General features: G+C 36.5%; 1 protein-coding gene across 5 annotated transcripts in view; it reads left to right on the forward strand.

Moving 5' to 3' along the window:
• The window catches only part of ETV1 (ETS variant transcription factor 1), a 94,497-nt gene that overhangs the window by 43,116 nt on the left and 23,692 nt on the right, over positions 1 to 27,689 (forward strand). For all 5 annotated transcript variants that reach the window (XM_032287065.1, XM_032287064.1, XM_032287066.1 and 2 more), the window contains 3 exons: positions 7,231 to 7,360; positions 10,576 to 10,764; positions 15,064 to 15,311. In XM_032287065.1, the coding sequence (XP_032142956.1) occupies positions 7,231 to 7,360; positions 10,576 to 10,764; positions 15,064 to 15,311 (567 nt within the window). The remainder of the gene's footprint in view (positions 1 to 7,230; positions 7,361 to 10,575; positions 10,765 to 15,063; positions 15,312 to 27,689) is intronic.

The raw sequence follows: 27,689 nt of genomic DNA on the forward strand, positions 1-27,689 counted from the left end.
GTTGTGGATCATAAAAGTTTCCATGGAAAATGTGTTTGAAGAATGCCTGAGGAAGACTGCAGATTTTCCAGATAAATTATCTGAACTGTCTGAAGTTAGGGATAAAAATATAATATCATTTTGAACCACCGCTTTGCAAATGAAATGAAGGAGTTAAGTCACTTGATTTGATACACTTGAAGAAGGAAAGATTCACTTTAATTAAAACTACAAACAATACAGATGCCTGTAACTCTCTGTTCCAGACCCAGCAAGGATGGTACTGTAAGAGAAATGAAAAGTACCTAGCAGCCTCAGCAGCAGGCTGGAGCCATGTTCAACGAAAGTAATTTAATTAGTGTTGATCATGACTCCAGATGATGGTGATTTGATAAGGAATAATTTAGTACTTAACAGCCTTTTACATGCACCAACTCCATGTGGGAAGGTAAAGCAAATTGCACAAAATGAATGTGCTGCTTTCGCTTGTGCCTGTGCCAATGAACTGGAAAACTGCCTGTTAGCAGACTCAGATTCTCAGCCCTGTGATGAAATACCCAACACATTTTCAACTCAGCCCTCTCTGATGAAAGTGAGTACACTACTCTTATTTAAGAATAAATAAGAGAAGTCATTTTTGTGACATAGAATCTCCAGGAAGCAGGAAAGTTAACATGAGAAAGATAATGTAGCCTGTGGCTTTTGTGCAATAAATTGAAGATTTTTAGGTTGGCTTTCTCTTTTCTTCCTCACATGCAGCAATTAAAAAAAAAAAATTCTTGCCAACTCAGATTCATTGGATTACTTATTTGGCTTATGATTAGAAAAAAAAAAATCAGTTTCAAGGGCCCGCAGCTAAGAAACTATATCTAATAAATATAGCCAGACCTATGTGACTGAGGCCCACATAGGTTGAACCTGTTAGAGAAAGAGTTGGGGATCCCAAAACTGCTGGAGCTGGAGAACCTATAAGAATCCTGTTGGCATCTAAGGAAAAGGAAGATGTTGCTGGATTTCTTTTTTTTTTTTTTTAACTCTTTTCAAGTACTAGACCTGTTTGAATGCAGCATACATCAGATCACAGTGGATTCAAATTTGCTAATTATGAACATCACCTAGAAAGTTTTATAAGATTCAGAATTCTGATACAACCCAGCTGTAATGATTGGAATTTCTGGGAGTGGTGTGTTAGTTTTCTGCGGCTGCCATAACAAAGTATCACTAACTCGGTTGCTTTGCGAAATTTGTTGCCGCACCGTTCTCGAGGCTGGAAATCCAAGATGAAGGGTGTCGGCAGGGCTCTGAGGGCTGTGAGAGAGAATCTATTCCCTGCCTCTTCCTTAGCTTCTGGTAGTTTCCTGGGAACCTCTGGCATTCCTTGGCTTGTAGAGGCCTCATTCTTACCACGGCCTTCATTTTCACGTGGCAGTCTCCCTGTGTTCATGTCTGTTTATCCAGATTCCACCTTTTATAAGGATACTAGTCATATTGGATCAGTGCTCACCTTAGTGACGTTATGTTAATTTAATCTTCCAAGTAAGGCCACTCCTGAGATTTTGGTGTTGAAATTTCAGCATGTAAATTTTGAGGGGACACAATCCAGCCAATAACTAATGGGGTCTGAGAATCCGTGTTTCTCCAGAAGCTTCCTAGATAATTTGATGATGCACCAGATATGGGGATCCTGTGTTCAGGCATTGGCTTGTGTCTGAGAACCCTTTGAGAATTCTTATGCCCTGCAGTAGACTGAATGTTCGTGTCCCCCTTCCCGTCCTCGCCCCCGGAAAATTCAGATAGTGAAACTTAAACGCCAGTGTGATGGTATTTGGAGGTAAGGACTTTGGGAAGTGATTAGGTCATGAAGATGGAGCCAATGGGATTAGTTCCCTTGTTCCTTTATTAAAGAGATCCCAGGGAGCGCCCTGTGATTTTTGCCATGTGAAGTTGCAACGAGAAGATGGCTGGTTATGAACCCGGATGTGAGCTTTCACCAAACATCAAATCTGCTGATCACTTGACACTGGATTTCCCAGCTTCCAGAGCTGCGAGCAGTAAATACTTGTTGTTTATGAACCACACAGTCTATGATATTATTGTTACAGCAGCCTAAACAGACTAAGACATGCCCTTTCTTCTAAGGTCACTTCGGGAAACTCACTAGGCCAATCTGAAAGCAGTAGAGCACCAAATAGCATTTCCACTAGCACAGATCATGCCTTTTGCTTCTTGGTCAATGCGAATGGACATTTTGATAGGAGGCTGTTGTCATTCTAGCAGCCATTCCTGATGGTACCCCAAACATGCCATTCCTTCCAACCCTCCATTCCCTACCCATTTGGAATAATTTCTCCTGTGAAGTTGAAGCACATTTTCAGATGTCTCAGCTGGGTCAAAAAGCCAGACATGTTCAAGTAACTTAATTAGTGTAGCTTTGATTACTCCCCTTCAGATGTTTTTAAACTTTATATTGATATACATTTATTTTAATGCAAAAATCTTAATTGTATAGTTTCATGAATTTTACGTATGTATATATCTATATAACCACAACCCAGAGCAAGATATAAAATGTTTCCAGCAAGTTATGTTTCCCCAACTTTCTACCTGTGAGGTTATCTGTGTTTTTGCATGTAGTTTGTCCCCTTTTATTCCTGTGTTGTATTCATTCCATTGTATGCGTATGCCATGATTTATTTATCTATTTGCCCATTGATTAATATGAGTTTTTCCAGGTTTTGCTACGATGAATAAAGTTTCTTTGAAAATTCCTACACATGTCTTTTGGTGAACATATCCACTCCTTTTTCTTATATACCTAAGGGTGTATTAACGGATCATAGGGTAGATTTAAGTTGCCCTAGTAGATATTGCCAAAAAGTTTTCCAAAGTGCTTTTCATACTAATCCATACTCTCAGCATCTTGCATAAAAATTCCCATTGCTCCTGGGCAACGAGCAAAACGCTGTCTGAAAAAAAAAAAAATCCCATTGCTTCATGTCTTCACCAAAACTTGGTAATGTCTATCTTTTGCAGGTTAGTCAACCAGTGCTATCTGTATCTATCCATCAGGTACCTATAGCTATGTAGTGATTATCTCATGTGGATTATTTTGCAGTTTTCTGAAGAATAAAGATTTTAAATACCTTTTCATATATTTTGTTGTTGTTCCCATTTGTTTTGCCATCTGGATATCCTCTTTTATGAGCCGACTGCCTGTTTCAAGTCTTTTTGCCCATTTTTAAAATGGGGAATATATTTTGTCTTATTTATATGTTGCAATTCTTATTTTGTTAGATATGAGTTCTTTGTCAGATCTTTCTACACGAAACATCTTATAGCTTGTGACTTAATTGCTTTTTGTTAAATAGTGTCTTTTGAAAGTGTTCTTAATTTCAGTGAGGACTAATTTGTTGATTTTTTTTATGGTTAGTGCTTTTTGTGTACTGTTTATAAATATGTTCCTAATTCATGGTACTCAACACTTAAAATATAGTAATATTAAACAGTATAGTCTCTAATATGGCTGACATTTTATAGTCTCTAATATGGCTGATAAAGATGATAAATTTTATATTATACTGCATGCATATGAATTAGAATTAGCTATAGAGGTCTTATCAATTTTTAGTCATATGTATTTGATCTAATCTCTCAGGTATAATGTGATTTGTTATTTGAATTCCTTATATGTTGCTATGCTTTTTCTTATAAAAATGTAAGACCTGATACTTAATCATCTCATCATCTAATTCCCACTTAAAAGTAAGAACATGCATATACCCAAGTTTTAGCACTAAAACTTGGGTTTTTGCATGTTCTTACTTTTAAGTGGGAGTTAGATGATGAGAACACATGGACACAAAGGGGAAGAACAGACGCTGGGGCCTACTTGAGGGTGGAGGGTGGGAAGATGAAGAGGATCAGAAGAAAATAACTACTAGATACTAGGCTTAGCATCTGGCTAATGAAATAATTGGTACAACAAATCTCCATGACACGAGTTTACCTATATAACAAACCTGCACATGTACCCCTGAACCTAAAACAAAAGTTAAAAAAAAACAACAACCAAAACTTGGGTATACACATTTTGCTAAATATGTTGAAAGATGTAATAAATAATTAAAAAACATTTGTTTAAAAAAAAAGAAATGCATGGTTAATGTATTACAAAGGTGTGTCATTTAGTATTGGTTATTCTAAGATGTCATGTACACACACACAACATGCAGATATACACAGGGCGACAATTTTCTTTCTTTTTTTTTTTTTGAGACAGAGCCTCGCTCTATAGCCCAGACTGGAGTACAATAGCACATTCTAGGCTCATTGTAACCTCTACCTCCTGGGTTCAAGCGGTTCTCCTGTTATCCTTCTGAGGAGCTGGGATTACAGGTGCCCGCCACCACACCTGGCTAAGTTTTGTATTTTTAGTAGGGACGGGGTTTTGCCATGTTGGCCAGGCTGGTCTTGAACTACTGGCCTCAAGCAGTCCGCCTGCCTCAGCCTCCCAAAGTGCTGAGATTACAGGTGGGAGCCACCACGCCCAGCGACAATTTTCTTATAGAGTACCACTTTACTGATGTATTTATTTGAGACAGAGTCTCGGTCTGTCACCCAGGCTGGAGTACTGTGGCGCAATCTCGTCAACCTCTGCCTCATGGGTTCCAGTGATTCTCGTGCCCTAGCCTCCTGAGTAGCTGGAATTATAGGTGTACACCATCAGGCCTGGCTAATTTTTGTATTTTTAGTGAAGATGGGGTTTCACCATGTTGGCCAAGCTGGTCTGAACTCTTGCCTTCACTGGCCTCCCAAAGAGCTGAGATTACTGGTAGGAGCCACCAATGCTGGGCCTAGAGCACTACTTTAAAATCGTGGATTTTCTTTTCACATTTAACAAAATTTGTCCAGGAAATTTAGGACACATAGACAAATGTAAAGAGAATAATGTTAACTCCCTCCTGCCCTTCATTAGGCTTTTATCATTTATCAACATTTTTCTAATCTTATTCATCACTTTCCTCATACATAATTATTTTTATAGAGTGTTTTAAAGAAAATTCTGGATATTTTATTTGTACATATTTTATGAATCTCTAACATTAAAACTTTTTAAAATATGACTACTGTGCCATTATCACATCCAACAAAATTAACAATGATTTATTAAATTATCTAATACTAGTCTATATTAAAATGTGTTATTTGTTACAGAGCTGTCTTTTTATAGTTGTTTGTTCAAATCAGAATTCAAGCAAGTCCTCTTATAATTGACTCTTGAGGCTCTTAAGCCTTTTCTATGAGAAGAATTAGAGCTTTCCGACTTCGTAAAGTTAATGCACATGAGTATTCCTGACTTACGGAGATATACAAAATTTCTCTTTTGTTTTTATTTCTTTTTTCTTTACTTTGAATAGGTATATTAACCATGTGTGTACACACACACACACTTTATATTTAAAAATACTTTGAAATAGAATGCCCAGGGTAATTATTTTATTATTATGTATTAAGTTTCTTAGATCACTTAAATAAAATTTGCCAATTTGGCAAATTGGTTTTCTAGGATATTTCAGATGACTCTTGAGTGCCACTGAATACTTGTATCAAAATTATGTGTGTATAAAACAAATAATATTTGTTTTCCTGAAGCTTGGTAGTTTCTGATATCAATTTTTTTCTTTTTTTAAAAAATAGAATTCTAAATCTCATCTTGAATTGTATTTTTTCTTTTTTTATTGAATTTGTGATACCAAATTTTTATATGAAAAATTATATGTAACATTCAAGCTAATGCAAATTTATAATGCTGTAATGACATAATTAAGATTGAATGACAAATGACATCATAAACGACAAAATTCCTCTTGTCATATCTTCCTTGCCGACTTAACATACTGTGTTTTCATTTCAATTCGTATAAGAGTTAGAATACATCTCCAGAACACGTGTCTCTGTTATGTTTATACCTGGACTATTCATACCTGTGGTTATTGTACGTAAATTACAAAACCCATTCTTATGAGTACTTTTTCCTTTTTTAACCCAATTTTCCATTTATACCAAAAATTTAATTATTTGAATTGGATTTCTAATAGGCGTTTATTTTCAGTTTTGTATGGAAGAATAAAAAATATATAGTTGTTGTTTTTTTTTTTTTTTCCGAGATGGAGTCTCACTCTGTCGCTAAAGCTGGAGTGCAATGGCATAATCTCGGCTCACTGCAACGTCTGCCTCCTGGGTTCAATCAATTCTCCTGCCTCAGACTCCCAAGTAGCTGGAGTTATAAGCACCCGACATCATACCCGGCTAATTTTTGTATTTTTGTAGAGACAGTGCCTTGAACTTCTGACCTTAGGTGATCCACTTGCTTCAACCTCCCTAAGTGTTGGGATTATAGGTGTGAGCCACCGCGCCCAACATATACCATGTTTTTAAATTATTGGATTTAAAGCTGTGATTCACTCCCCATATAAATATTTTTCTAGTTTTCCTATTTTGTGATGTAGCTTTGTATGTTATTAAACATAAATGCATATAAGCATCACCATGCATTAAGTCACTGTAAAAAGGTGAAAACATCATTTGATATAGAATAATTGTTTTACGATAGATTACATGTGGCAAACAACATTTATGTATTTCTCAGATTTAATCTTCACAGTTCTGGTAACTAGATAGGCTGATACTTAATCTCTATTTTATAGATGAAAACTGGCCTCAAAGATGTTGAGTTTTTGCCCAAAATAATATCATTTGCTTCTGGACCTGCTCCTGGATTTTCTTTGTCACAGTCTAGTTGTCATTTCATTAAACTGTTATTTATTCATGCAGTTCATATATTTTCCTTTCAATAATGCTTAAAATTATATTTTGGTCTTTAGTAGAATCTTGACTAATCAGTTGTAATCTTTCTGTTTTAGTCATTGGAAGCGGTTCTGATGTTTTCAAAAATGTACTTTCTTGAAACTGAGCTAGCATTGTTAATATCAGTTAAGCAAATGACAAGTGATTCACTTCAGTTATGAGAGAAAATTCAGGCATGCATTTTGTTCCACAATAAATGCAGAAAAGAAGTATATGAAAATTCTTTGGAATCATCTGCTATTGAAATTCATCAAATGTGATTTTTCTTACATATATGTTAATATGAAATGTGGATGACATTTTTAACAAAAGAAGTAGAACACATTAATCTCCATAATTCATAATAGCGTTTAATTTTTGTGGGTATTTTTTTCTTTTTTCTAGTGGCTTTTCACGGCCTACCATTGAAAATCAAGAAAGAACCCCACAGTCCATGTTCCGAAATCGGCTCTGCCTGCAGTCAGGAACAGCCCTTTAAATTCAGCTATGGAGAAAAGTGCCTGTACAATGTCAGGTAAAGCCACCAGGTCGATGTATGTAGGAGAGTGGTTCTTACTGAAACAAAAAGTCCAGAATAATATGAAATCTCAAGTCATATTTTATGAGTTGCACCTTTAATATGGAACAAGCTAATTAGGCAATGCATTTAGCAGAATTCTAAAGAACAATTTACCATCCAGTCACACACTTTGGATTCATTTTAAAGCAATAATTTTCGTCCAGATCATTAGTTGCTTTTCTACTATAGTGATGCATCTTGGGTTTGAAAAAGGGGTCTTATTTGGCACAAGCAGCTTTTGAAAGTTCCCATTAGAATGAATGCATTACACACTTTAGATAGAGTGTTTGTAGAAAAAAAATGAAACATTTGGCAGGTCTAAGCAGTACATTAGTTATCTGTCAGGCTTTGCAGATGATCTATAAGATGAGTTCATGGACAATTGCAATAAAACTGGAATTTTATAAGGCTTAGCAGAGGCTATTACCTATTAAAAAGCTGATTGTTCTTCTGATGATAATAAAGGGTGGTGCAGTAAAAGTACATTGTTCATTTGTTAGAAAATTTAATAACATATATGTTCATTAAAAACCCTTAAAAGTAAATTGCATGCCACTACTTTTCATATTGGCCTTTAATTGCATAAAGAAAAGGCTGGCTGTCTCTACTGACTATTATCACTCTCAATTACAGTAGAAACTTAGTTCTTAAAAGGAGTTAGTTTGGAAACTTACACAAATGATTCCAAATATTTGTATGTTTTATAAGTTATATCACTTCAGATTCATAGTACATTATGATCCAAAGGGGTCTTCTATTAAATATTTCCTTAGATATTTATTGCATACACTGTTTATGTCCAAGATATATGAGATTCTAGAAACTTAGACTTGTACCATTATGGCAGCTGACCAACGCTCAGATATTTTATTACCATTTGTTCTTGCAAACTTGTCTTTTATATTTGCTTTTCTAAGAAGTTTGCCAGAACCTGAAATTATGAGCTAGCTCAATTGAAACTGAAAGTTTAATTTTAAAAAGTCTCTTGGCCGGGCGCGGTGGCTCATGCCTGTAAATCCCAGCACTGTGGGAGGCCGAGGCGGGCGGATCACGAGGTCAGGAGATCGAGACCATCCTGACCAACATGGTGAAACCCCGTCTCTACTAAAAAATACAAAAATTAGCTGGGCGTGGGGGCACACGCCTGTAGTCCCAGCAACTTGGGAGGCTGAGGCAGGAGAATGGCTTGAACCCAGGAGGTTACAGTAAGCCGAGACCGCGCCACTGCACTCCAGCCAGGCGCCTGGAGACAGAGCAAGACTCTGTCTCTAAAAAAAGACAAAGTCTCTCGAAGCTAACTATTAAAGCGTACTGAGTTCAAATAAGACAGTATTGATTGATCTGAGTTCTATTTTAGTGTCGTTTTTACATTTTCTCCTTAGAAGTACTGTGTATCCACAGCGTTCTTATTTAACATATGAAAGAATTTCTAGTCAATGACAGTTAGATATGGAATTGTCATTGCATTTCAGCATTAATCAGAATTCTGACTGTGAAATCATCACTGTTTTATATGCCATATCTGACATCCATAAATAAATAATAAAGGAATTACCTGAATGTTTTGAGTTTCTTTTGGGGGATGAATAATCCCCACAGTGTTATATAGTGTATGCAATAAATTTTGGTACTTCCATCTCTATACAGAAAATGTTATTGAGTACAGCATTTCCGGGGAGAATAGTGTCATTTTTTTCTTTATTCATGAGAATGAGTTAGGTGAACCATTTCATGAAAGAAGTGAGGTTTTATCCAGAAAAACTGGTGAAGAACATAGGTGAAACCAAACATAAACTTTATTATATGAACGCTGTTGACTTTGCTTTAAAGCAAAAGCAGCCTTGTGCAGTATATATTCCTTTACTACTTGTAAAATATTTATGCAGCTGGATATAATTCTGTTGCATTGATGGAACCACAGAATAAATTATTTCATAATTTAATTCAAAAAGAAATACTTCTTTCTTAAAAAAAGTATACTGATTCTTGCTTTTTATTTTATTTATTTATTTTTTGGTAACAGGGTCTCACTCTGTCACCCAGGCTGGAGTGCAGTGGTACAATCTTGGCTCACTGCAACCTCTGCCTCAGGAGACGAGATCCTCGCACCTCAGTCTCCTGAATATCTGGGCCTACAGACATGGACTACCACGCCCATCTAAGTTTTTATATTTTTAGTAGAGATGGGGGTTTCAGGCTGGTCTTAAACTCCTGTGCTTAAGCGATCCTCCCATCTCAGCCTCCCGAAGTGCTGGGATCACGGGCATGAGCCACTGCTCCCAGCAAATGCTTTTTATTTTAAAATAAAATACAGCATTCTAACTTAGAAATGTCCTGTTGTTAAAAAAAAGTTAAGAAAATTTATTTTCAGTAAAATATTTTATAGATGACAAAAATTAGTTAAATCACATTCCTGAAAGCTACACATAGGAAAGCAGTTTAAATTCATAATATTAAATCAAGCTTACTCATTGTATTCTTTGGAAATTGTGAGTGTTTAGAAGTTAGACTATAATAGGATTTTATCCCTAATAACATTATTTTGTAGTCATTCTCCAAGAAAGTTTAAATATATCAGAGACATTTTAATTTACCTCATTAGTCTTCATTATCCCATGTGAGGAAGTTAATGCCAAGAATCATTTATTTAATATAATAATATGAAAATAAAGTAAAAGCATTGCCTTCTTAAAATCCCACCACAAATAAAAGCAAGCCAAGTATAACCTCTACCTTATTAAGTTGATGCTAGTTCTTGTTTAAAATCTTACATAATATAAAAGGATTATAATATTGAAACTAATGATTTAGGAAAAAAATCTATCAAACTTTATCATATAGGTATATCAAGAACAGATAGGAAAAAATACCATTGATTTTTTGGACAGTAATTTTCCTTATACTAAGTTGTTTGTATATGCATTGAAAATATCCATTTCATATTTGTTCTGTTAAAAGGTTTTACATTAATTATCCTATTTTCTGTTTAAGGGTGTTGTAGTTTTGAAGTTTATCTGTTCTGGAGTTAAAAAAAACAACAGCAACAACAAAGTTTTCATTTCCACTTGACTTAGGTCTAAAATATCTTTTTTTCCTTTGGATTATAAACTTTTTTAAAAATAATTGCTCCAAAGAAAGAAATGTTCTCTTTTCTTTTGTCCCCTGGGTAGTGCCTATGATCAGAAGCCACAAGTGGGAATGAGGCCCTCCAATCCCCCCACACCATCCAGCACGCCAGTGTCTCCACTGCATCATGCATCTCCAAACTCAACTCATACGCCGAAACCTGACCGGGCCTTCCCAGCTCACCTCCCTCCATCGCAGTCCATACCAGATAGCAGCTACCCCATGGACCACAGGTAACCTGCAGATACCAGTTTTCTGGAAACTGGTTTTTGAGTTCTTGGAAGAAATTTCTATCCATAGTTCTGAAGACCTAGAGTAGATTTAAGGTGAGCCTATTAATTTTACACATTTGTGCAAACTATTTTTAGAAAGATCTCACTCTATCTATACTTACGATTTGTGGAGAAAGTCATTTATAAACACTCCTTTTATAAACATTTAAATTGGTTGCTAAAATGGAAAATTAATCTACTGACATTTGAACGTTTCCCTTTCGCTTTGCTTGAATTAAATTGCTTCACTTAAACTTTAAATCAGATCATCCCATTTTTATGAGCATATGTGTGTACTTGTTCTGTAAAGTTAGGAGACTAATTTTAGTAGGTAGCTTATGGAATTAGGTTTTTTACCTTATATCGAATGGTTCAGCTATATACATAGTTTTGCAGAATAGAATTTATTTGATTAAAACTGTTTACCATCCTTTTCAAGTGATGAATATTTAATGTCAGTAGAGACTTGACTCTGGACACTGAGAATATGCAATTAAAGAGATAGGACTGAATTAGTATTACTTAAAAAGGAGCAAGGCAAGAAATACAGCATAGATCTAGGGAGAATACTGTGTTGGGTAATTAGTGACTCCTAGAGATTAAGAAATTCATATTTAAATAAAATGTTTACAGGTTCTGAGAAGCTTAAAATCCAGCTTAAAATCCAGGTTGCTTATATCCAGCATCCCTCCTTCTTCTTCTTCTTTTTTTCTTTTTCTTTTTCTTTTTTTTTTTTTTTTTGAGACAGAGTCTCACTTTGTTGCCAGGTGCCAGGCTGGAGTGCAGTGGCACAGTCTCAGCTCACTGCAACCCCGCCTCCCGGGTTCAAGCAATTCTCCTGCCTCAGCCTCCTGAGTAGCTGGGACTACAGGCACACACCACCATGCCGAGCTAATTTTTGTATTTTTAGTAGAGACAGGGTTTCACCATGTTGGCCAGGATGGTCTCGATCTCTTGACCTCGTGATCCGCCCACCTAGGCCTCCCAAAGTGCTGGGATTACAGGGTTGAGCCATTGCATCCGGCCAGCATCTCTCCTTTATCTCTTCTGCTTGGGCTTCTGTTTGCAGTGGTGTGCTGGTAAATGTTTAATGGCCTGCATGGGAGAAAAATAAAACACCCCTATCTGTAGCTTTTGCTGGGTATGTGATGTACATATTGCTTTCCTGACACACTATGAGCCATCACTGTGACAAATCTGAATGCCGAGTTGGAAAGAGCAATAGCACAGCGTAGTGTAGTATTTCTATCATAAGGATATGGGAGACATAAGTAACCTCAGGTGCATAATTGGTAATGAAATATAAAGTAATTAGAAAGTGATGAGTTTTGCATTTTTATCTTTTGTTTTTAACATAGATTTTCATGGTGAAGTTATGTAATTTGACTCTTAATAGTGACTGTGTTTAAGAAATGGCTCAAAAATTTCCTGTAATTTAACAATAGGTCAATGCAAACTGTCTCTGAGACACCATTGTAAAAATAACTCAACCAAAGGAATCTTCTAGATCAGCAGAGGAAAGCAGAAGATGTGCCACTGGCAACTTTCTGAATATAAGGGAGCACTCAAATCTGCTTTTTATAGTTTTTTTCCTGGGACTCAGTCTCTAATTCAGAAACTCATTTTGCAATGAAGGACATAAGATGAAAGCATTCTTTACAATGTGATACAAAGCCTTATCTTTTCCACCCTTGTTTTCATCACTAAGTCCTCTTGTGGGGTAGTTATTAAACGCTTCCTATTATCTTTTTCTTCTCACCCTGTAGCCTTGAGACTTTGTCAGAGGGCAGTGGTATGTGCATCTGTGTAAACAGTTTTGTAAATACAGATGAAAGAATTCTTATTGCAGGGTGGGCCATTAAACAGATGCACATTGTGCAGAGCTAAAAGGGAAGGAAAGTATGAACAAACAAAGTTTTATTTTCTCCACTCCTGGCGACTTCTTGGAGTTCTTAATAATTGAATCTCCTTCTTCTGATCAGTGCCAGAATTATAGATTGTATAATTTGCTTTTGGTGCAAAGCAGTTATTTCTTAGGGAAGGTGACTGCTGAATAAGCAATGTGCCTGGTTTTAGGTGACCTAACTTGAAATGCTTTAGCCAAATCCATTTTAGTTTCTCTACTTGAAGTCAAATATTTGAGACTGAGAACAGCCGGCCCGGAACTCCAAGAGGGAAGCTCGGGGTCTTTTCCCACTGACCCCTGACTGAGTTTTGAGGACAGTACCAGCTGGCCAGTCCCAGGAAAATCTCTAAAGCCGTATGTTTCTGAGGAGGATTTCTTAGAGGGCTCTGGCCAACAAATGACAGTCCCTCAGTTATAAATGGCAAATTTGCTCTGGGAACAGATCCTTTTCCCAGAACACCCCCTCCAGCCAGGCACCCCACTTCACTCTGGGAACGCTTGATGGCCAACTGGCCTGCACCCTGCTTCCTTTCCTCAGCCTCGCTCTGCTCCTCGGGCCAGCCCTTTGGCACCTTTTCCTGAACCCACTGTGCAGGAGTCCTGTCTCTCTTTCTCAGAGTTTCCACCACTTTCGCCCGTTTTTTCTTTATCGAGGAGTTCATCAGCATGTTCTCCTTATCTGTTAACTCCTTTGCAGAAGCTTCTTAAATCACTTTCTCTTCACCATTGGTCAGTGACTCCTAAGAATTGCACCAAAACCTTTCGGGAAGCGTGTGTGTTTGATACATGTATGTTCCCCAGCAACTTCCAACTGGGATCAGGTCGACTCGTAAAAACAAATGGCTTGATTCCTTACAAAGCTTTCAGTTACAAGTATTATTAACTTCCTTTTAAGGCTTCACAAGTGAGCCAGTTTCTTATTTTAACTTCAAGTTACAATTTTCTGATTCACTCCTTGACAGTTCTTAATGATAATTTCTGTTTCTTTTTTTGGCTAATGAAATAAGCAAGAGAAGGGAAATGAATGCAGTGCCATTCAGCCTAACTGCTTTGCAATATCCGAGTTTCTAAGTTTATTTTCTGCAGGTGTAGGTGGAATTTCAGTGCTTTCCCTCACTACCAGTGAGCCTAGAGTTAAATCACAGGATGGAGTGTTCTTAGAAATGCTAAAGCAATCGCTTTGCCATTCTTTAGCTTTTACCTTATTTTCATTTAACATTACTGAAATTAAATGCTAACTTTCCAAATTAAAGTCTCAGGAATGCTTTTAGTGGGGGGGTTAATAGGCTCATATTTGCTCATAGAAATGTTTTATAGGTTATTTTTAAGCACTCCTGGGGCATTTTTAGAGCACTTTTAAATCTTTAATTAATCCACATCTTTGTGGTGGGTCAATGATATTATGGATGAGAGACACAGAACAGAACGATTATGTGATTAGCCAATCGTTATAAAGTAGAACCAAGAACAAAGAAGGTATAGGACATAATCCTAGCCTTCTACCGAGGCCTCAGAACTTCCTCATGTCCTAACAGTGGGACTTGCCCCAAATCTATACAACACTCCCTGTTATTTTCACTTTTGGAGATCAGTTGTGTATTTATGCTTGTTTTTATCAACCTGATACTGTATTTGAATCTATTGGAAGCCAATATGGCCTGCATTGCTGTTTGACAGCAAAGAGGTAATTTTTTTTTAAGCCAGGTTGGTTTTGAGTCCTTATAATACCCAGCTTTGTTTCTTACAATGTTACTTAGGACATTGTTGAGGAATTAAAAGTCCTGCTGATTTGAGAAAAAGAGTCATTCCTCTCTTTCTTCCTCAGCAATGGATGGTAATGGAAGGAAAACCAATAAGTAGATTTTTGTTTGTATTTTTTGTTTGTTTATTGATTAGTTTGGTAACAGATTTAAAAGATAGAAGATGCAGTTTGAGATCAGACTCTGTTCCCCACCCCCCACCTTTTTTTGCCTCGTATATAATCACTTAAGGCTCTTTTTGTGTGGAAATCATAAGTGATCCAATTGATTTAGATCTGGGCATTTTAGCCATTAAGGGGTGTGTGTGTGATCCTCAGAGTTGTTCATTGCTCTCCAATCTGTACTCAAAGTCCATCTTTAATTCATATTGTGCAACAGTGCTGCAAGAGACTGATTAGAAGAGGAATACAAGTCATATGATTTAAAAGCATAGAGCCACTAATCTAGGAAAGAAAAATGTAACGTTTGTTAAAGATTTCCACTTCAGGTCAGCTGGTATCATGTTCATACCCTAAGACATGAAAAACCGTATTAGTATTTTAAAGAATGTTCCATGTTACCATTTCATCTGAAACACACTCTTTTACTCCCCAGATTTCGCCGCCAGCTTTCTGAACCCTGTAATTCCTTTCCTCCTTTGCCGACAATGCCAAGGGAAGGACGTCCTATGTACCAACGCCAGATGTCTGAGCCAAACATCCCCTTCCCACCACAAGGCTTTAAGCAGGAGTACCACGACCCAGTGTATGAACACAGCACCATGGTTGGCAGTGCGGCCAGCCAAAGCTTTCCCCCTCCTCTGATGATTAAACAGGAACCCAGAGATTTTGCATATGACTCAGGTAGGCCTGTGCTCTGCTCGAATTACATTCAAGGCGCCTATTCACCTCCCTTGTCACATTGGTTAGTGTTGATAGCAGACTGGGTGGCTCTTGACCATTTTTTTAATGAGATCTTTCAGATTTTGTCCCTTCATTGAAACTTCATCTACGTGTAAAGAGTTGGACTTCAAGTCATTTTGACATGACGTGACGGTTGAGATAGTGTCTGGAAACAAAACCAGTTTAAAGAAAATTATACTTTACAGAATTATGCACACTCTTAGCTCAAGAGGGACATTGCAGGTTTTTTTCTTAATTCAGTGCTTTTTAAAATTTTTTCCATTTTGCTACTGCAGTGCTACTTAATAACAATGGTTACCAAAAGTAATATTCTTCTGACATGGGTCATATATTGCTTATAACATTAAAAAAAATTATTGGTGGCAAAGATTCTAAGTGTTTGTAAGTAAGGATTCTCATATATTAAGATGGGAATAACACAGATTATTCATAGAGCTTAGCTTGGTCTCTGTGAGCTAGAAAGTGGTACAGAGCTACATGTCAGGGAGGAGACAGGGGTTTCCTGAAAGGAGAGAGGGTTTGAAATCTTTTCCAAATAATATCATCAATTTTGCCAGTATTTGAACCTTGAGATTTTAGAAGAATTATTTAACTCTGTTGAGTTTTTCCTTCTATAATCTGCCAAATCAGGACATCTGTTTTTAACACGTCTCAGGTATTTTGAAAAAAAAATCTATGAAATAAAAGCTAATGTTTATAAGGTTACCATGTACCTTATAAGGTTACCATGTACCTTATAATCACTGAAGCAGGCAGTGATTCTCCTGCGTCAGCCTCCCGAGGCAGTAAAATATTATTAGCGTTATTGTATCTGTGGTCAGTAGTTGGTTATGGATATGGAAATATTTGAGAACAATATCATTTCCTTTTGTCTGGATATAAAGTTTGGGCATTCTTTATGAAGGGACTATTGCTTCCTCTGTGAGTTTTTCTATCAGTCTACTGGAGTAAAAACTATCTCCACGTCTTGAGTTACCAATTTGCATATAAGATTACCTGCTTCATAATGAACTTCCCTTAAGGTTCTGCAAAAGAGAGCCTTATGACTTAGAAGTCTCCCTCTGGTCATCCTTTGTGTACCCTTCTACACTGGCCAATCGGTTCAAAGGACTAAGGAAATTGGCCACCTTGAGGCAAGCCTCAACTTCTAGAAAGTCTGCCAGCTCCCCAAGATCTATGAATTCTCTGCCCAACTGGCCTTAAGTCTACTTCCAGGATCTGAGCAAGTTCATCCCAGGCCCTGTTTTCTGACGACAGAGCACATTGCTCCTATAGATAGCCCTAGGTTCAAGGGTGGCTAAAGGGCAGCTATTTGTGAGGGCATGAGGATGGATGTTGATGTGTGAGCCTCTCACAGTATGGCACGATATTGAGATCAAGGATAGGAAGACAGACAAAAAGTAGGGTGGGCCAGGATCTGAAGGCTGGGCACTGGCTCTCTCCATACCACACTCTTCCAGGCTAAATTTGGAGATTTCCTCAACTACTAAATTTGCCATAGCTACGAGTTTGTTATGGGATAGTTGCAAAGATGAGGAACAGACACCTTATTTATCAGTTTTCTTGGTTGATTTATGATTTAAGAAATTTTCAGAGATTGTATAAGGGTCTTTATTTGAATTTTTGCCCCAGGGACTATAATTTGGAGACCATCTTGAAATTCTCATTGTGGTTTCAGTTTAGAGCCTTTTGTATCTGTCCATTGGTGTCTGTAATTAATAACCCTGCAATACAGTGGGCTCTACTATAAATAGTATACCTTTCTCTCTGTAAATTTCAAATCCTGTTAATTGATTATTTAATTTGTTATAGTTTTTTAAATTCATCAGGATTTCAAGAAACCTTACATGGAAATCTACAAATTAGCTCAAATAATCATAGCACTAAAAAAGTTTCTTTTTGTGCTCTAAAAATGGTCTTTGTTTGTTTGTTTTGAGCCTTCCTCTTTCTCAAAACAAACAAATAAACACTCCCAGGCTGTAGCGCAGTGGTACATTCTCAGCTAACTGCAACCTCCGCCCCCCAGGTCCAAGTGAGTCTCCTGCCTCAGCCTCCTAAGTAATTGACATTACAGGTGCACACCACCCTGCCCAGCTGGTTTTTGTATTTTTACTAGAGACAGGGTTTCACCATGTTGGCCAGGCTGGTCTCAAACTCCTGACCTCAGGTGATCAGCCCACATCTGCCTCCCAAAGTGCTAGGATTACAGGTGTGAGCCACCATTCCCAGCCTAGAAATGTTATTATATGTATGATACCAAAAAGAGCAACACTGAAACTGTTTTCTTGATCTGTGATTGCTCCATGTGTATCTTCTCATATTTATATCATATATACAGTTATATGTAGTGTGGTATTGAGAATGTATAACTTTTCTTAAGAAGATGTGAACCTAATGGAAAAGACATTTAAAGATTCTAATAAGGGCGAAATATAGGAATTTGTACTGTCAGAGCTAATTGCATTCATACATAATATGGACTTCAGGACCAGTCACTGACCCTCAAAAGCACAGATTGAGTCATGTATTACCTTCAAAACATAATCCAGCATCCTTTTTTGAAGGTATGTATGGCACCTCTTCTGTAAGTATGCCATATGTCTTGCAGATTACTTGTAAAATACTTACCTGAGAAGCTGTTAATTTTATATTGTATTCTCCCCTTTAAATTATATTTAAAATTGCCAAAGTTGTACCACCTTTGAGTTCTAAGTTCAATATTGCCAATAGGATACAGTTCTGTTTTGCTCAAACAGTCAAATGGTAAAATTACAACTTTCCAATAGGATTTAAAATAAATATAGTAACCCCATAACCAGAGCCTATGAAAAATTAATCTGTGGGTATCCAAATATATTTTACTGGCCACAAAATTGCTGCAGTTGAGTCATCTGTATATGTGATACATTGCAATCAACAAGAAAGATCTGTAGATATTTTGTTTGATTGTCATTAGTTTTTTTTCTTCCCTGCTGAAAGTACACTTAATAACCTTTGAGGAAATCTAATGTATTTATCACTGAGTGATTTATTTTTTCACCTAGTGGTGTTGAACAAATATCACATTAGGAAGTATTTTATGTACGGTTGAAAAATAGTGTAAAAAGCATTTCCTTATTTTTATTTGTGTTTTTATTTTGAGACATAGCTTCACTCCGTTGCCTGGGCTGGAGTGCAGTGGTGTGATCTTGGCTCACTACAACTTCCCATCCCAGGTACAAGCAATTAACCTGCTTCAGCCTCCGGAGTAGCTGGGACTACAGGCGTGTGCCTCCAGGCCGGCTGATTTTTGTAAATTAGAGAGGCGGATTCATTTGGCTAGGCTGGTCTGAAACGCCTGATCTCAAGTGATCTGCCTACCACAGCCTCCCAAAGTGCGAGGGCTACAGGCATGAGCCTCTACACCCTGCTGTAAAAAGCATTTTCTAAGTCGGTTAACTCAGCCTCTATAATCCAAAGGCTATTCTTATAGAAGGCCTTTAGAATTCTTTATGGCTTAATTCTATACACCATCAATGTTGTGTAAATAAAAAAGGCTTTGTAAGGGAAAAGGTAGCATGACTGTGCTCTAATAAAGCCTGACATTAATTATGACATGGGAAATGGAAGGTCTATTAGTTATAATTATAATTACAGGAATGCAATTTCAACTGCCGAATATTTAAGATAAAAAATGCAAAATACTATGTTGGTAGAGTAGAAACTTATTTTCAGGAGAAGAGGAAAGAATTTTGATCAGAAGACAGTGAAGAAACAAGAACTAGATATTTAGGGCCAATTTGATGAAGGAGTACAGTGTGATTATGATTGCATCATGATATTAGGTTCTAAAAGATCCAATCTAATCCATCTCTTCTTGTCCTTTTCCTTCTCTTCTTCTCTAGCCTGTTGTGCTGCACAAAACAGTACACATTTTTTTCTTGTTGTTGGTTGGCTGCTTTTTCTAAATCCAACATTTTTTTTTTCACGCCCTTACGTCTAAATGCCCACATAAAGAGCGTTAAGTACACGCTGAGTGCTTCACTTGGAGTGTGTCATGGAGATTCCCTTATGCGGTGTCCTTTTTTCTTAGAGTCAAGACCATTTTCCCACTTTTATGACCACATTTTTGCAAATATGTGAGGTTTTGCAAATCGGGAATGCCCAGTGAGGCGGACATTTTAGATGTTTATAGCAATATATTTTATGAGAGCTGAATGTGTTGGTTGGTTGGTATTTTGCTTTTTTTTGTTCATTTTATTTTACTTTTTGATGTCTTACAGATTTTTTAAGAGGGATGATGGACACGTGAAACTAAACTTTGACTTTAGAAAACATCAGCACACAAGGTTCACACGTGTTGATGGGGGTATTTCACTCTCAGGAATTTATTCTAAGAAATAGTGAGAGATACATAGTGAATGTTTGAGAGAGACAGAGAGAAAACAAAATATTATAAATAGGTGAATGGCAAAGTAAGTTATGGGTACCTGTAAAAGAAATATTATACAGCCATCAGAAGTCAGATTTTTGAAAAATATTTAATGAAATGAGACTACTGAGTTTTTAAAAGTATGTAAAGCATAATTCATGCAAATTGAGAGCCAGTACAGAAATACCTTGGCTATATGTAAGTGGTGATATTATAGGTGATTTTTTTAATCTGTGAAGTATTAATACTTCATGTTTTAACAATGCTTATGTGCTGCTTTCCTGGTCAAATAGAATAAGTATTGTTTTAAAGATCGACTCATTTATGGTTGAAGAAAAGTGTCCAAATTCACTACATCAGTTCTGTAAGTGAAAACAGGTAAAGGATGTTATAGTCTCAAATGCTGTAAGCATAAATGACTTTCTATTGGTTTGTATCTAGGACTGCCTTAGAGGAGGGAATAATGCCCCCTGCTTAGTGGGATTCATATTCATCTTCCACAGTGCTTGCAATCCTACCATTAGTATTTTATTCCTTTGCACATTGAAGTGTATTTAAAAATCTTAACCCAGGAGTTGGTTGGAGAGGTAATATATATTAATAAGGTGTTTTTAGCCCTTGAGGCATATTCTGTTATCCTAATTAGTTTAAAGGGTGTTTCTTGGCCGAGTGGTAGAAGAACTTCATCAGAGTAGGGAATGAAGAGAGGGAAAGAAGAACTTTGAAAGGCAAGAGGAAGACAGCTAAAATAAGAAAATGAAGGATAATCCTGCATACTTTGAGCTTACAGAGAGTAGGAAATAAAAGTAGAGGGTAGGGGTGAGAAGTCAACATTATGTGCTTGCCAAAGAAAATATTTTTGCATTTTTAAATTGTGTTTCTTAAAGCCACTCCTGCTGATACTGATGAGGCCTTTTTTCAATTTGGAGGCACCTAACACTTTGGTGGCGAATGTTGTTCACACTGTTTTAAATTGGAAAGTTGACAAAAATACATGTTTCATAGAATTCTGAATCCCTTTATTCATAAAAGGTCTTGAAGTTCACCTACTTCAAACTTCTACTCCACACCCAAATTTTACAAATAAATATCTGAGGTTCATCCAAATGAAGTAACTTACTATCAGTTACACAGATATATTGTGAAGCAGCCAAAACTAAAATTTGGATTTTCTAATTCTCAGTTTAGTGCAGAGTTCATGGTTTGTTTTTCTACATAGTTGTTCAGATTAAAAGGAAATACTGAGTGTTTTGTATGATCCGGCGTAATAAGAGCATCTTGTTGAAGATGCGAGGTATGTTTTCCTTAATTTGGTAGGAGCACAATTCACATTAAATAGTGCCCACTTTTTACTCTAAATGTTAGGTGTTCACCGTGGTGAAGTAGAAAAATATAGCAACTCAATGATATAAACGATGAAGATGCATTCTACTTTCTTTAATAAAATATGCCACAAGCATTGTTAAGAAATGAGATTATCAAAGAAGTGATCTTTTGCAATACCTCTTTGGAAAAAGGTTGAAAAGTCATGAGAAGAAAAAGTGGCTAATTAATGGCTCTTCCAAGCTATAAATTCTTTGATTGCATGAACTGAGAGTTTAAGTCTTCTCATTGGACCTCACTCTTTCTTTCTTAGTGCCCTTGATGGCTCAATGGCTTACACTTCGCCTTGAGCGGTGGTGTTCAGACCACTGTCAGCTGAATCCATTTTTCACAAGTAAGCTTATGAGGGACTGCAGGATCTAAAACAGATGTAAAGAAAGCTGTGTTTGAGGAATAGGGTGCTTGTTCCAATCTTCATTATTTTTCAATTTTTTTGAGATGGAGTTTAGCTCTTGTTCCCCAGACTGGAGTACAATGGCATGATCTCAGCTTACCACAACCTCTGCCTCCCAGGTTCAAGCGATTCTCCTGCCTCAGCCTTCTGAGTAGCTGGGATTATAGGCATATGCCACCACGCCCAGCTAATTTTGTATTTTTAGTAGAGATGGGGTTTCTCCATGTTGGTCAGGCTGGTCTCAAACTCCCAACCTCAGGTGAGCTGCCTGCCTCAGCCTCCAGACTGCTAGGATTACAGGCCTGAGCCACCGTGCCTGACCCATTCATTTTAAATCCATCCATTGTTCACCCAACAACTCCTCCCAAGCTGCTCATATACTTCTTTATTACCTTAGGGCTTTGACAAAAGCCAGTAGAAAAGCCTGTAAATTTAGAGACCGATTATCTGTCCTTAGCACATTGAAAAATTATGAGTAGGCAGAAAAATGATGAAATAAATACTGAAAAAATATTTACCTCATGTTAAATATGTTAAAACTGGAGTATGTTTAACTTTCATCTGTCACAGCTGACAGTTATATCTGGTATTCACATAGGCCCAAGTTGGCACTTTAATGAAGAAATCTCGATACTCGGGTTTCTGAAGTGGCAAGAGAGGAATGTTTTCATGTTGTAAATGTTATTGGATGTTTTGCTGTGTTGGTGGATACTCATCCTAATCAAATAGTAAGGCAAAGTGGTGAAGTAATTCCTAATGCTGTCTGTAGTAGTAAGCATTGCTTGGGCTTCCACTTGCTGAGTTTATAATATGGTTTCAAAGTGAAAGTTACAGGGTTAAATCATTGGGTAATGGAACGAGAACAACATGGTTATTTTCTACATCTATATAAAAATATTTTAAATGAGTAGTGTTTCATGGGTTTGGAGATGAGGTGTCAGAGCCTCGATCAACTGACTAAGCTTGCACAGAACTTAAGAAAAAAATAACAACATTCAGGCAGCTAAAATATCCCAGTTGTTTATTTCCAAACTGTTACTATTGCATTTATTACTACTACTCATCTAGCCATACCTCCGAAATTGTGTCATTAGGATATTTTACCTTAAAAAACAATTTATTATTATTTACTTATAAGAGGAGATATGTATTCTAGGGAAACTAACCTCATATATGTTTTCTGATACATTTTTCTTTCATCCTTTCTGAACAATTGGGGCACACATGAACAACCAAAAATATTATCCAGGAAACACAAAGAATGCAGTGGTTGCAAAAGGAAGCTTTTGAAAGATACTAATTAAACTCAGGTGGAACACAGGGAGTAGAAATAAAGGTAACTGATGTTTACTTTGAACATCCCTAGCCTTGCCATAAACTAGCAGCCTTCATTATTTCCAAAATGGAAAGCCCATGATCAATAATTTCTCTCTCTTGAACATTCTATGTGTGTGTGTCTTGTTTTGTTTTGGCTGATGCTTTTTTTAAAGAGATGGGATCTTGCTGTCTTGCCCAGGTAAGTTGCTAACTCCTGGCCTCAAGCAATTCTCTCTCCTCAGACTCACCAGTGGTTGGGATTACAGGCACATCCCACCACTGTTTGAACATTCAACTCTCACTTACAATTCAGTGTTTTCACATTGAAGAAATTATTTTATCTTAGTTATTTTTTTTAAAAAATGTATTATTGCTGGGATTCTAATTAGGCAGCTAAGGAGGAAAGGAAGTAGGATAGTATTTTTCTGTTCATATTCCCTTTGATAGTATGGAAGAGTCACCCACCAAGTTTTTACCAAAGAATGCCTTCTTCTCTCCTCAGCAGCCACACAGTCTGTCTTGAGGCCCACCTCCCTCTTATATAGTTATAGGAGAAAGCCTAGAATTATAAAAACCACAATATCTAGAACTCTGAACACCTAAACAAATTATTTCAATATAGATAGTGCATGTTCTACTCAAATCAACCTATCATGAATTTTATATCCAGCCCCTAATAATTATAAAGTTGTATTTCATGTATTGCAGTCATCAGACTTTAAATATATTGAATAATGGAAGTTAGGCAGCATATTTTTAAAAAATTACATTTGAAATATGACATTTTAAAATATTCATCTTCATTTTGTCATTTTTATTTACATATTTTTGAACCACCTTAAAGAGTAATTCCTTAGAAAATACTGAGTATTTTTAAATCCCCAGAAAAAAAAAAGTTAGCAAAAAATTAATAATTCAATATATGTTCACTGTTTAGTGATTTTCCTCTGTCCTATATTTTTTTCTGAATGGTGGGTTCATCTTCCACCTGCCTATGTTAAGTATTTTAGTTTTGAGCTCTAACATACGGCCATAAATTTATTTATTTATAAATTTATTTATTTGCCAGATATTAGAAATTGGAGGTTAAATATGTATCATAAGCCCATAATAATCCTTCACAGGTTTAAAGCCAAAGACCGGGCAATTTTTATGTTTTTCCCCTTCCTTTCTGTAGGCATGGTAAGGATCTGTTGATCAGTGGTTTAGAGATATACACAGGGATTGTTTACTGCAGCTTTTTTTTCACGTAGCTTCAGGTCACTGAAAGAAAAAAAGTGCTTTTTTCCCTTTGGAGTCAAAGACCAAATTACAAATGCCTGATAAAACCCATTCCATGTTTAACACTATTCAGGATAGGACTGACTCTTCATAAAGTATTTCCATAATTACTCATATACTGCTTCCTCCCCCTAAAAACTCTGGATATTTAAAAATATTGCCATCTTAGTAATATCCGGTGCAGCAATGATTATGATTCCATGAACTCTGGCCTTTTGTACTTGATATGTAACACTTCCAAAGGCCAAATTGTGGCCTTATTCCATTCTAAAACATCATTTGCTGACGGCTACATTTTCTCCTGAAACAAGGCAGCTTATTTTTTTTCCCCTAACTCTAAAACGATTGCTGAAAGAAATTCAAGGGTAGGATCGCTTGGGAACTTTAAAGAATGAGCTATTGAACTTTCAGAAAATGTTAGCATCCTATCTCTTTCTCAACATCCAAAGATAATTTTCTTTTACTCAGCCAGTGATTTGTAGACTAGTGGATCACTTAATCTCTGATTTTTAGGTGCTTCAATTGTGAAAAGTGACAGTGATGTCTTCCTAATTGATTTTGTTATTATAATAGAAGTCATAGATGGGCCTCTCAATTTGACTTTGCTTTTTATTGCTTAGCATGTCTGATATGAGTTTTCCTCATTCCTTTTGGAGTTAAAATTGCAAATCTCCCAAACCAGTACTCTGACCTACTATATCAGTTTTTCTAAGAAATGCTTAAATATGCTCTAAATCCGCAGTTACAGTAAGTGGCATTGGCTAGTGATTTGATTTGAGGATTGAGAGTACAGTCTGGATTTACTCTTTTTGCATTAACACAGGTCAAATGGACAGGGACTGCATTTTAAGTCAGTAATGGAAGGCTGAAGGCTGTCTTAAACCAATCATATCAGTTTTACCCATGACTGATTGATCTCTAGGGGCAGAGCCCCGTAGGCATTTCTCTTACATGAATGGACGCTATAGAGCCTGGAGTTTCATTCATAAAATGGAGACAGAAAGGAAACACACACATACACACAAGCGCGCACACACACACACACACACACACACTCTCACTCACTCTCTCTGGAATGTCCATTTATACAGAGCTGAAGGGTGTAGTGTTCCATCAGCTGCTGCTTTTGCCAGTTGACTGAAGTAATGATTAATGCTCATTGGTCCTGCTTGCAAGTAACCTGACACTATTTATGGCCTTGCAGTATTCCTAATGTATAGTGAATGAGAAGACAACATTCTCAAATCAGAAACATAAACAGGAACTGGTGGGTCTGAATTCCATTCAAATATGTCATTTCAGCCCCACAATGTTTGTCTAACTTGGATTTTACAGGCAGGAAAGGGGGAAGGGATGGATAATCTGCTTGTGAGTTGTACTAGCTTGGAAAAAAAGGCAATTAGAAGAGGGTGGAGTGCTTTTATACTGTGAGACTTTTAGTTTCTTTTTTAATAAAACAACCAGGACGTTTAGGCCCAGGACTGCTTATTTCAAGTGGGTAAAATGAACATACAACTGTTTCTATAAGTGGAACTGAGATTTGAAATTAAATGAGGCAATTTAAATGTACATGTTTGGGTATCTCTCTCTCTCTCTCTCTCTCTCTCTGTGTGTCTTTGTGTTTGTTTCATGAATGTGAACAAATGAAGGGAACGTTTTTTTTTAAAGTGTTTAAGTAAGTATATGCTTTTTTGGTTTCGAATATAGTTGGAGAATTTTTACAGTTAAATGATTTCTATACGTAAGTGAGTTAACTATTTAATAGGCTTGAGGAAAAGAGAAGTTTTATTTCATAAAACATTTTTAACTAGGACTTGAATAACTTGAAAAAATTTTCAAGGATTTCTTATCAGATTAAATAAACATTATTGTTTTTAGCGAGTGTGTGTGTGTGTGTTTGCATTTAGTTGTTTCTAAGAGTCTGGAAAATTTTACAAGAGAGTAATTCAAAGATAAATATGAAAAATCTCAAAAAACAAAACCAAAAGAAAAACAAATATGCATTATTATGATTCATTTAACTATTCTCTTTAAAGGTGTTTCTGAACTCTCTATTCTGGTAGATTTTTTTTTTTTTTTTTTTTAGTGTGTGGGTCTGTATGGTTCACTGTTTCATCTGTTTTTCTTAGTATTAAAAAATGAAACCACTCACTTAGTATGACACTGGAAATATTATACTAAATCCTGAGCCTGACATCCATTTACAATTTGTGTCATATTGAGCATGTTTTGTAACCCCTTATGCCTTCAGCGTCCTTATTTATAAAAGGGCAAATAACTCCCATCTCTTAGTGTTTTTGTAAGGATTAAATATAGTTATGGTCATAAAGTTACTGATACAGTTTTTAGCACGTAATGGGGTGCAGGCAATAATACAGGATTTCCATTGACATGATTTTATTTTGACTACATCTTCAAAGATGGCTAGTCCTTTATTAAGATGACATTATTTCAAATAATTAAAAGTATGATATTTGGGGCTAGAGGATAAGATAAAATAAGAGAGCTGATACTCTTAAAGCAATCATATTATGTGAATCTAGCAGATACTATACTGTTACACTGCTTCTGCTATAGGGAAACAGTCATGCTGAACTTATTGTTAGTATTATTCATATTCAAAGCAAATAGAAAAAGTTATCTGAATATTGTGGTGATCTAAAAAGAGATGGAAACAAGAGGACAAAGCTGTTCATGGTATGTTTTTTCAAATCATGTAGATTCCAGCAATGGAGAAATTTAGCATTGAAGTTCCACATTAAAACACTATCACTTCAGAATTTTGTGTGACCCATTTTGGCAGCTGATGGCATCCTGTATCATTTTTTCTTTTAAACCTCTGTTGATTATCAGAATATAGTAGTATGAAGTAAAAACTCAAAGTTAGCTGGGCTTATGGCTCACACCTGTAATCCCAGAAATTTGGGAGGCGGAGGCGGGCAGATCACCTGAGGTCAAGAGTTCAAAACCAGCCTGACCAACATGGTGAAACCCTGTCTCTACTAAAAATACAAAATTAGCCGAGCATGGTGGCACATAACTGTAATCCCAATCCCAGCTAGTAGGGAGTTGAGGCAGGAGAATCACTTGAACCTGGGAGGCAGAGGTTTCAGTGAGCTGAGATTGCACCATTGCACTCCAGCTTGGGCAACAAGAGTGAAACTCCATCTCAAAAAAAAAAAAAAAAAAAAGAAAGAAATACTCAAAGTTAAAATTGTGCCTATGTTTTCTATCACTTCTGCTATATTTTAAAATTTTAGCTTATAAGACTATCACAGTCTTGTAAAATGTGTAATAGTGTGAGCCTAGTAGATAAATAATCTAATGTGGTTTGGATCTGGTCATTGTTTGTGTGGATACTGTCCAAAAACATCCCCAGGTGCTTAAAGAGAAGTTTATAATTGTGTAGATAAAATTTTATACTGTTATTTTTTACCATGTGGCCTTAAATTTTAAAAAGCACCTAAGTTCAGATAACTGTGATAAGTGCATTATTTACTTATTTTACTTTATTTACTTTTCTTCACTTTTC

This window comes from Sapajus apella, unplaced genomic scaffold (genome assembly GCF_009761245.1).
Source record: "Sapajus apella isolate SASKATOON/1434 unplaced genomic scaffold, GSC_monkey_1.0 scaffold19, whole genome shotgun sequence".
Lineage (NCBI taxonomy): Eukaryota > Metazoa > Chordata > Mammalia > Primates > Cebidae > Sapajus > Sapajus apella.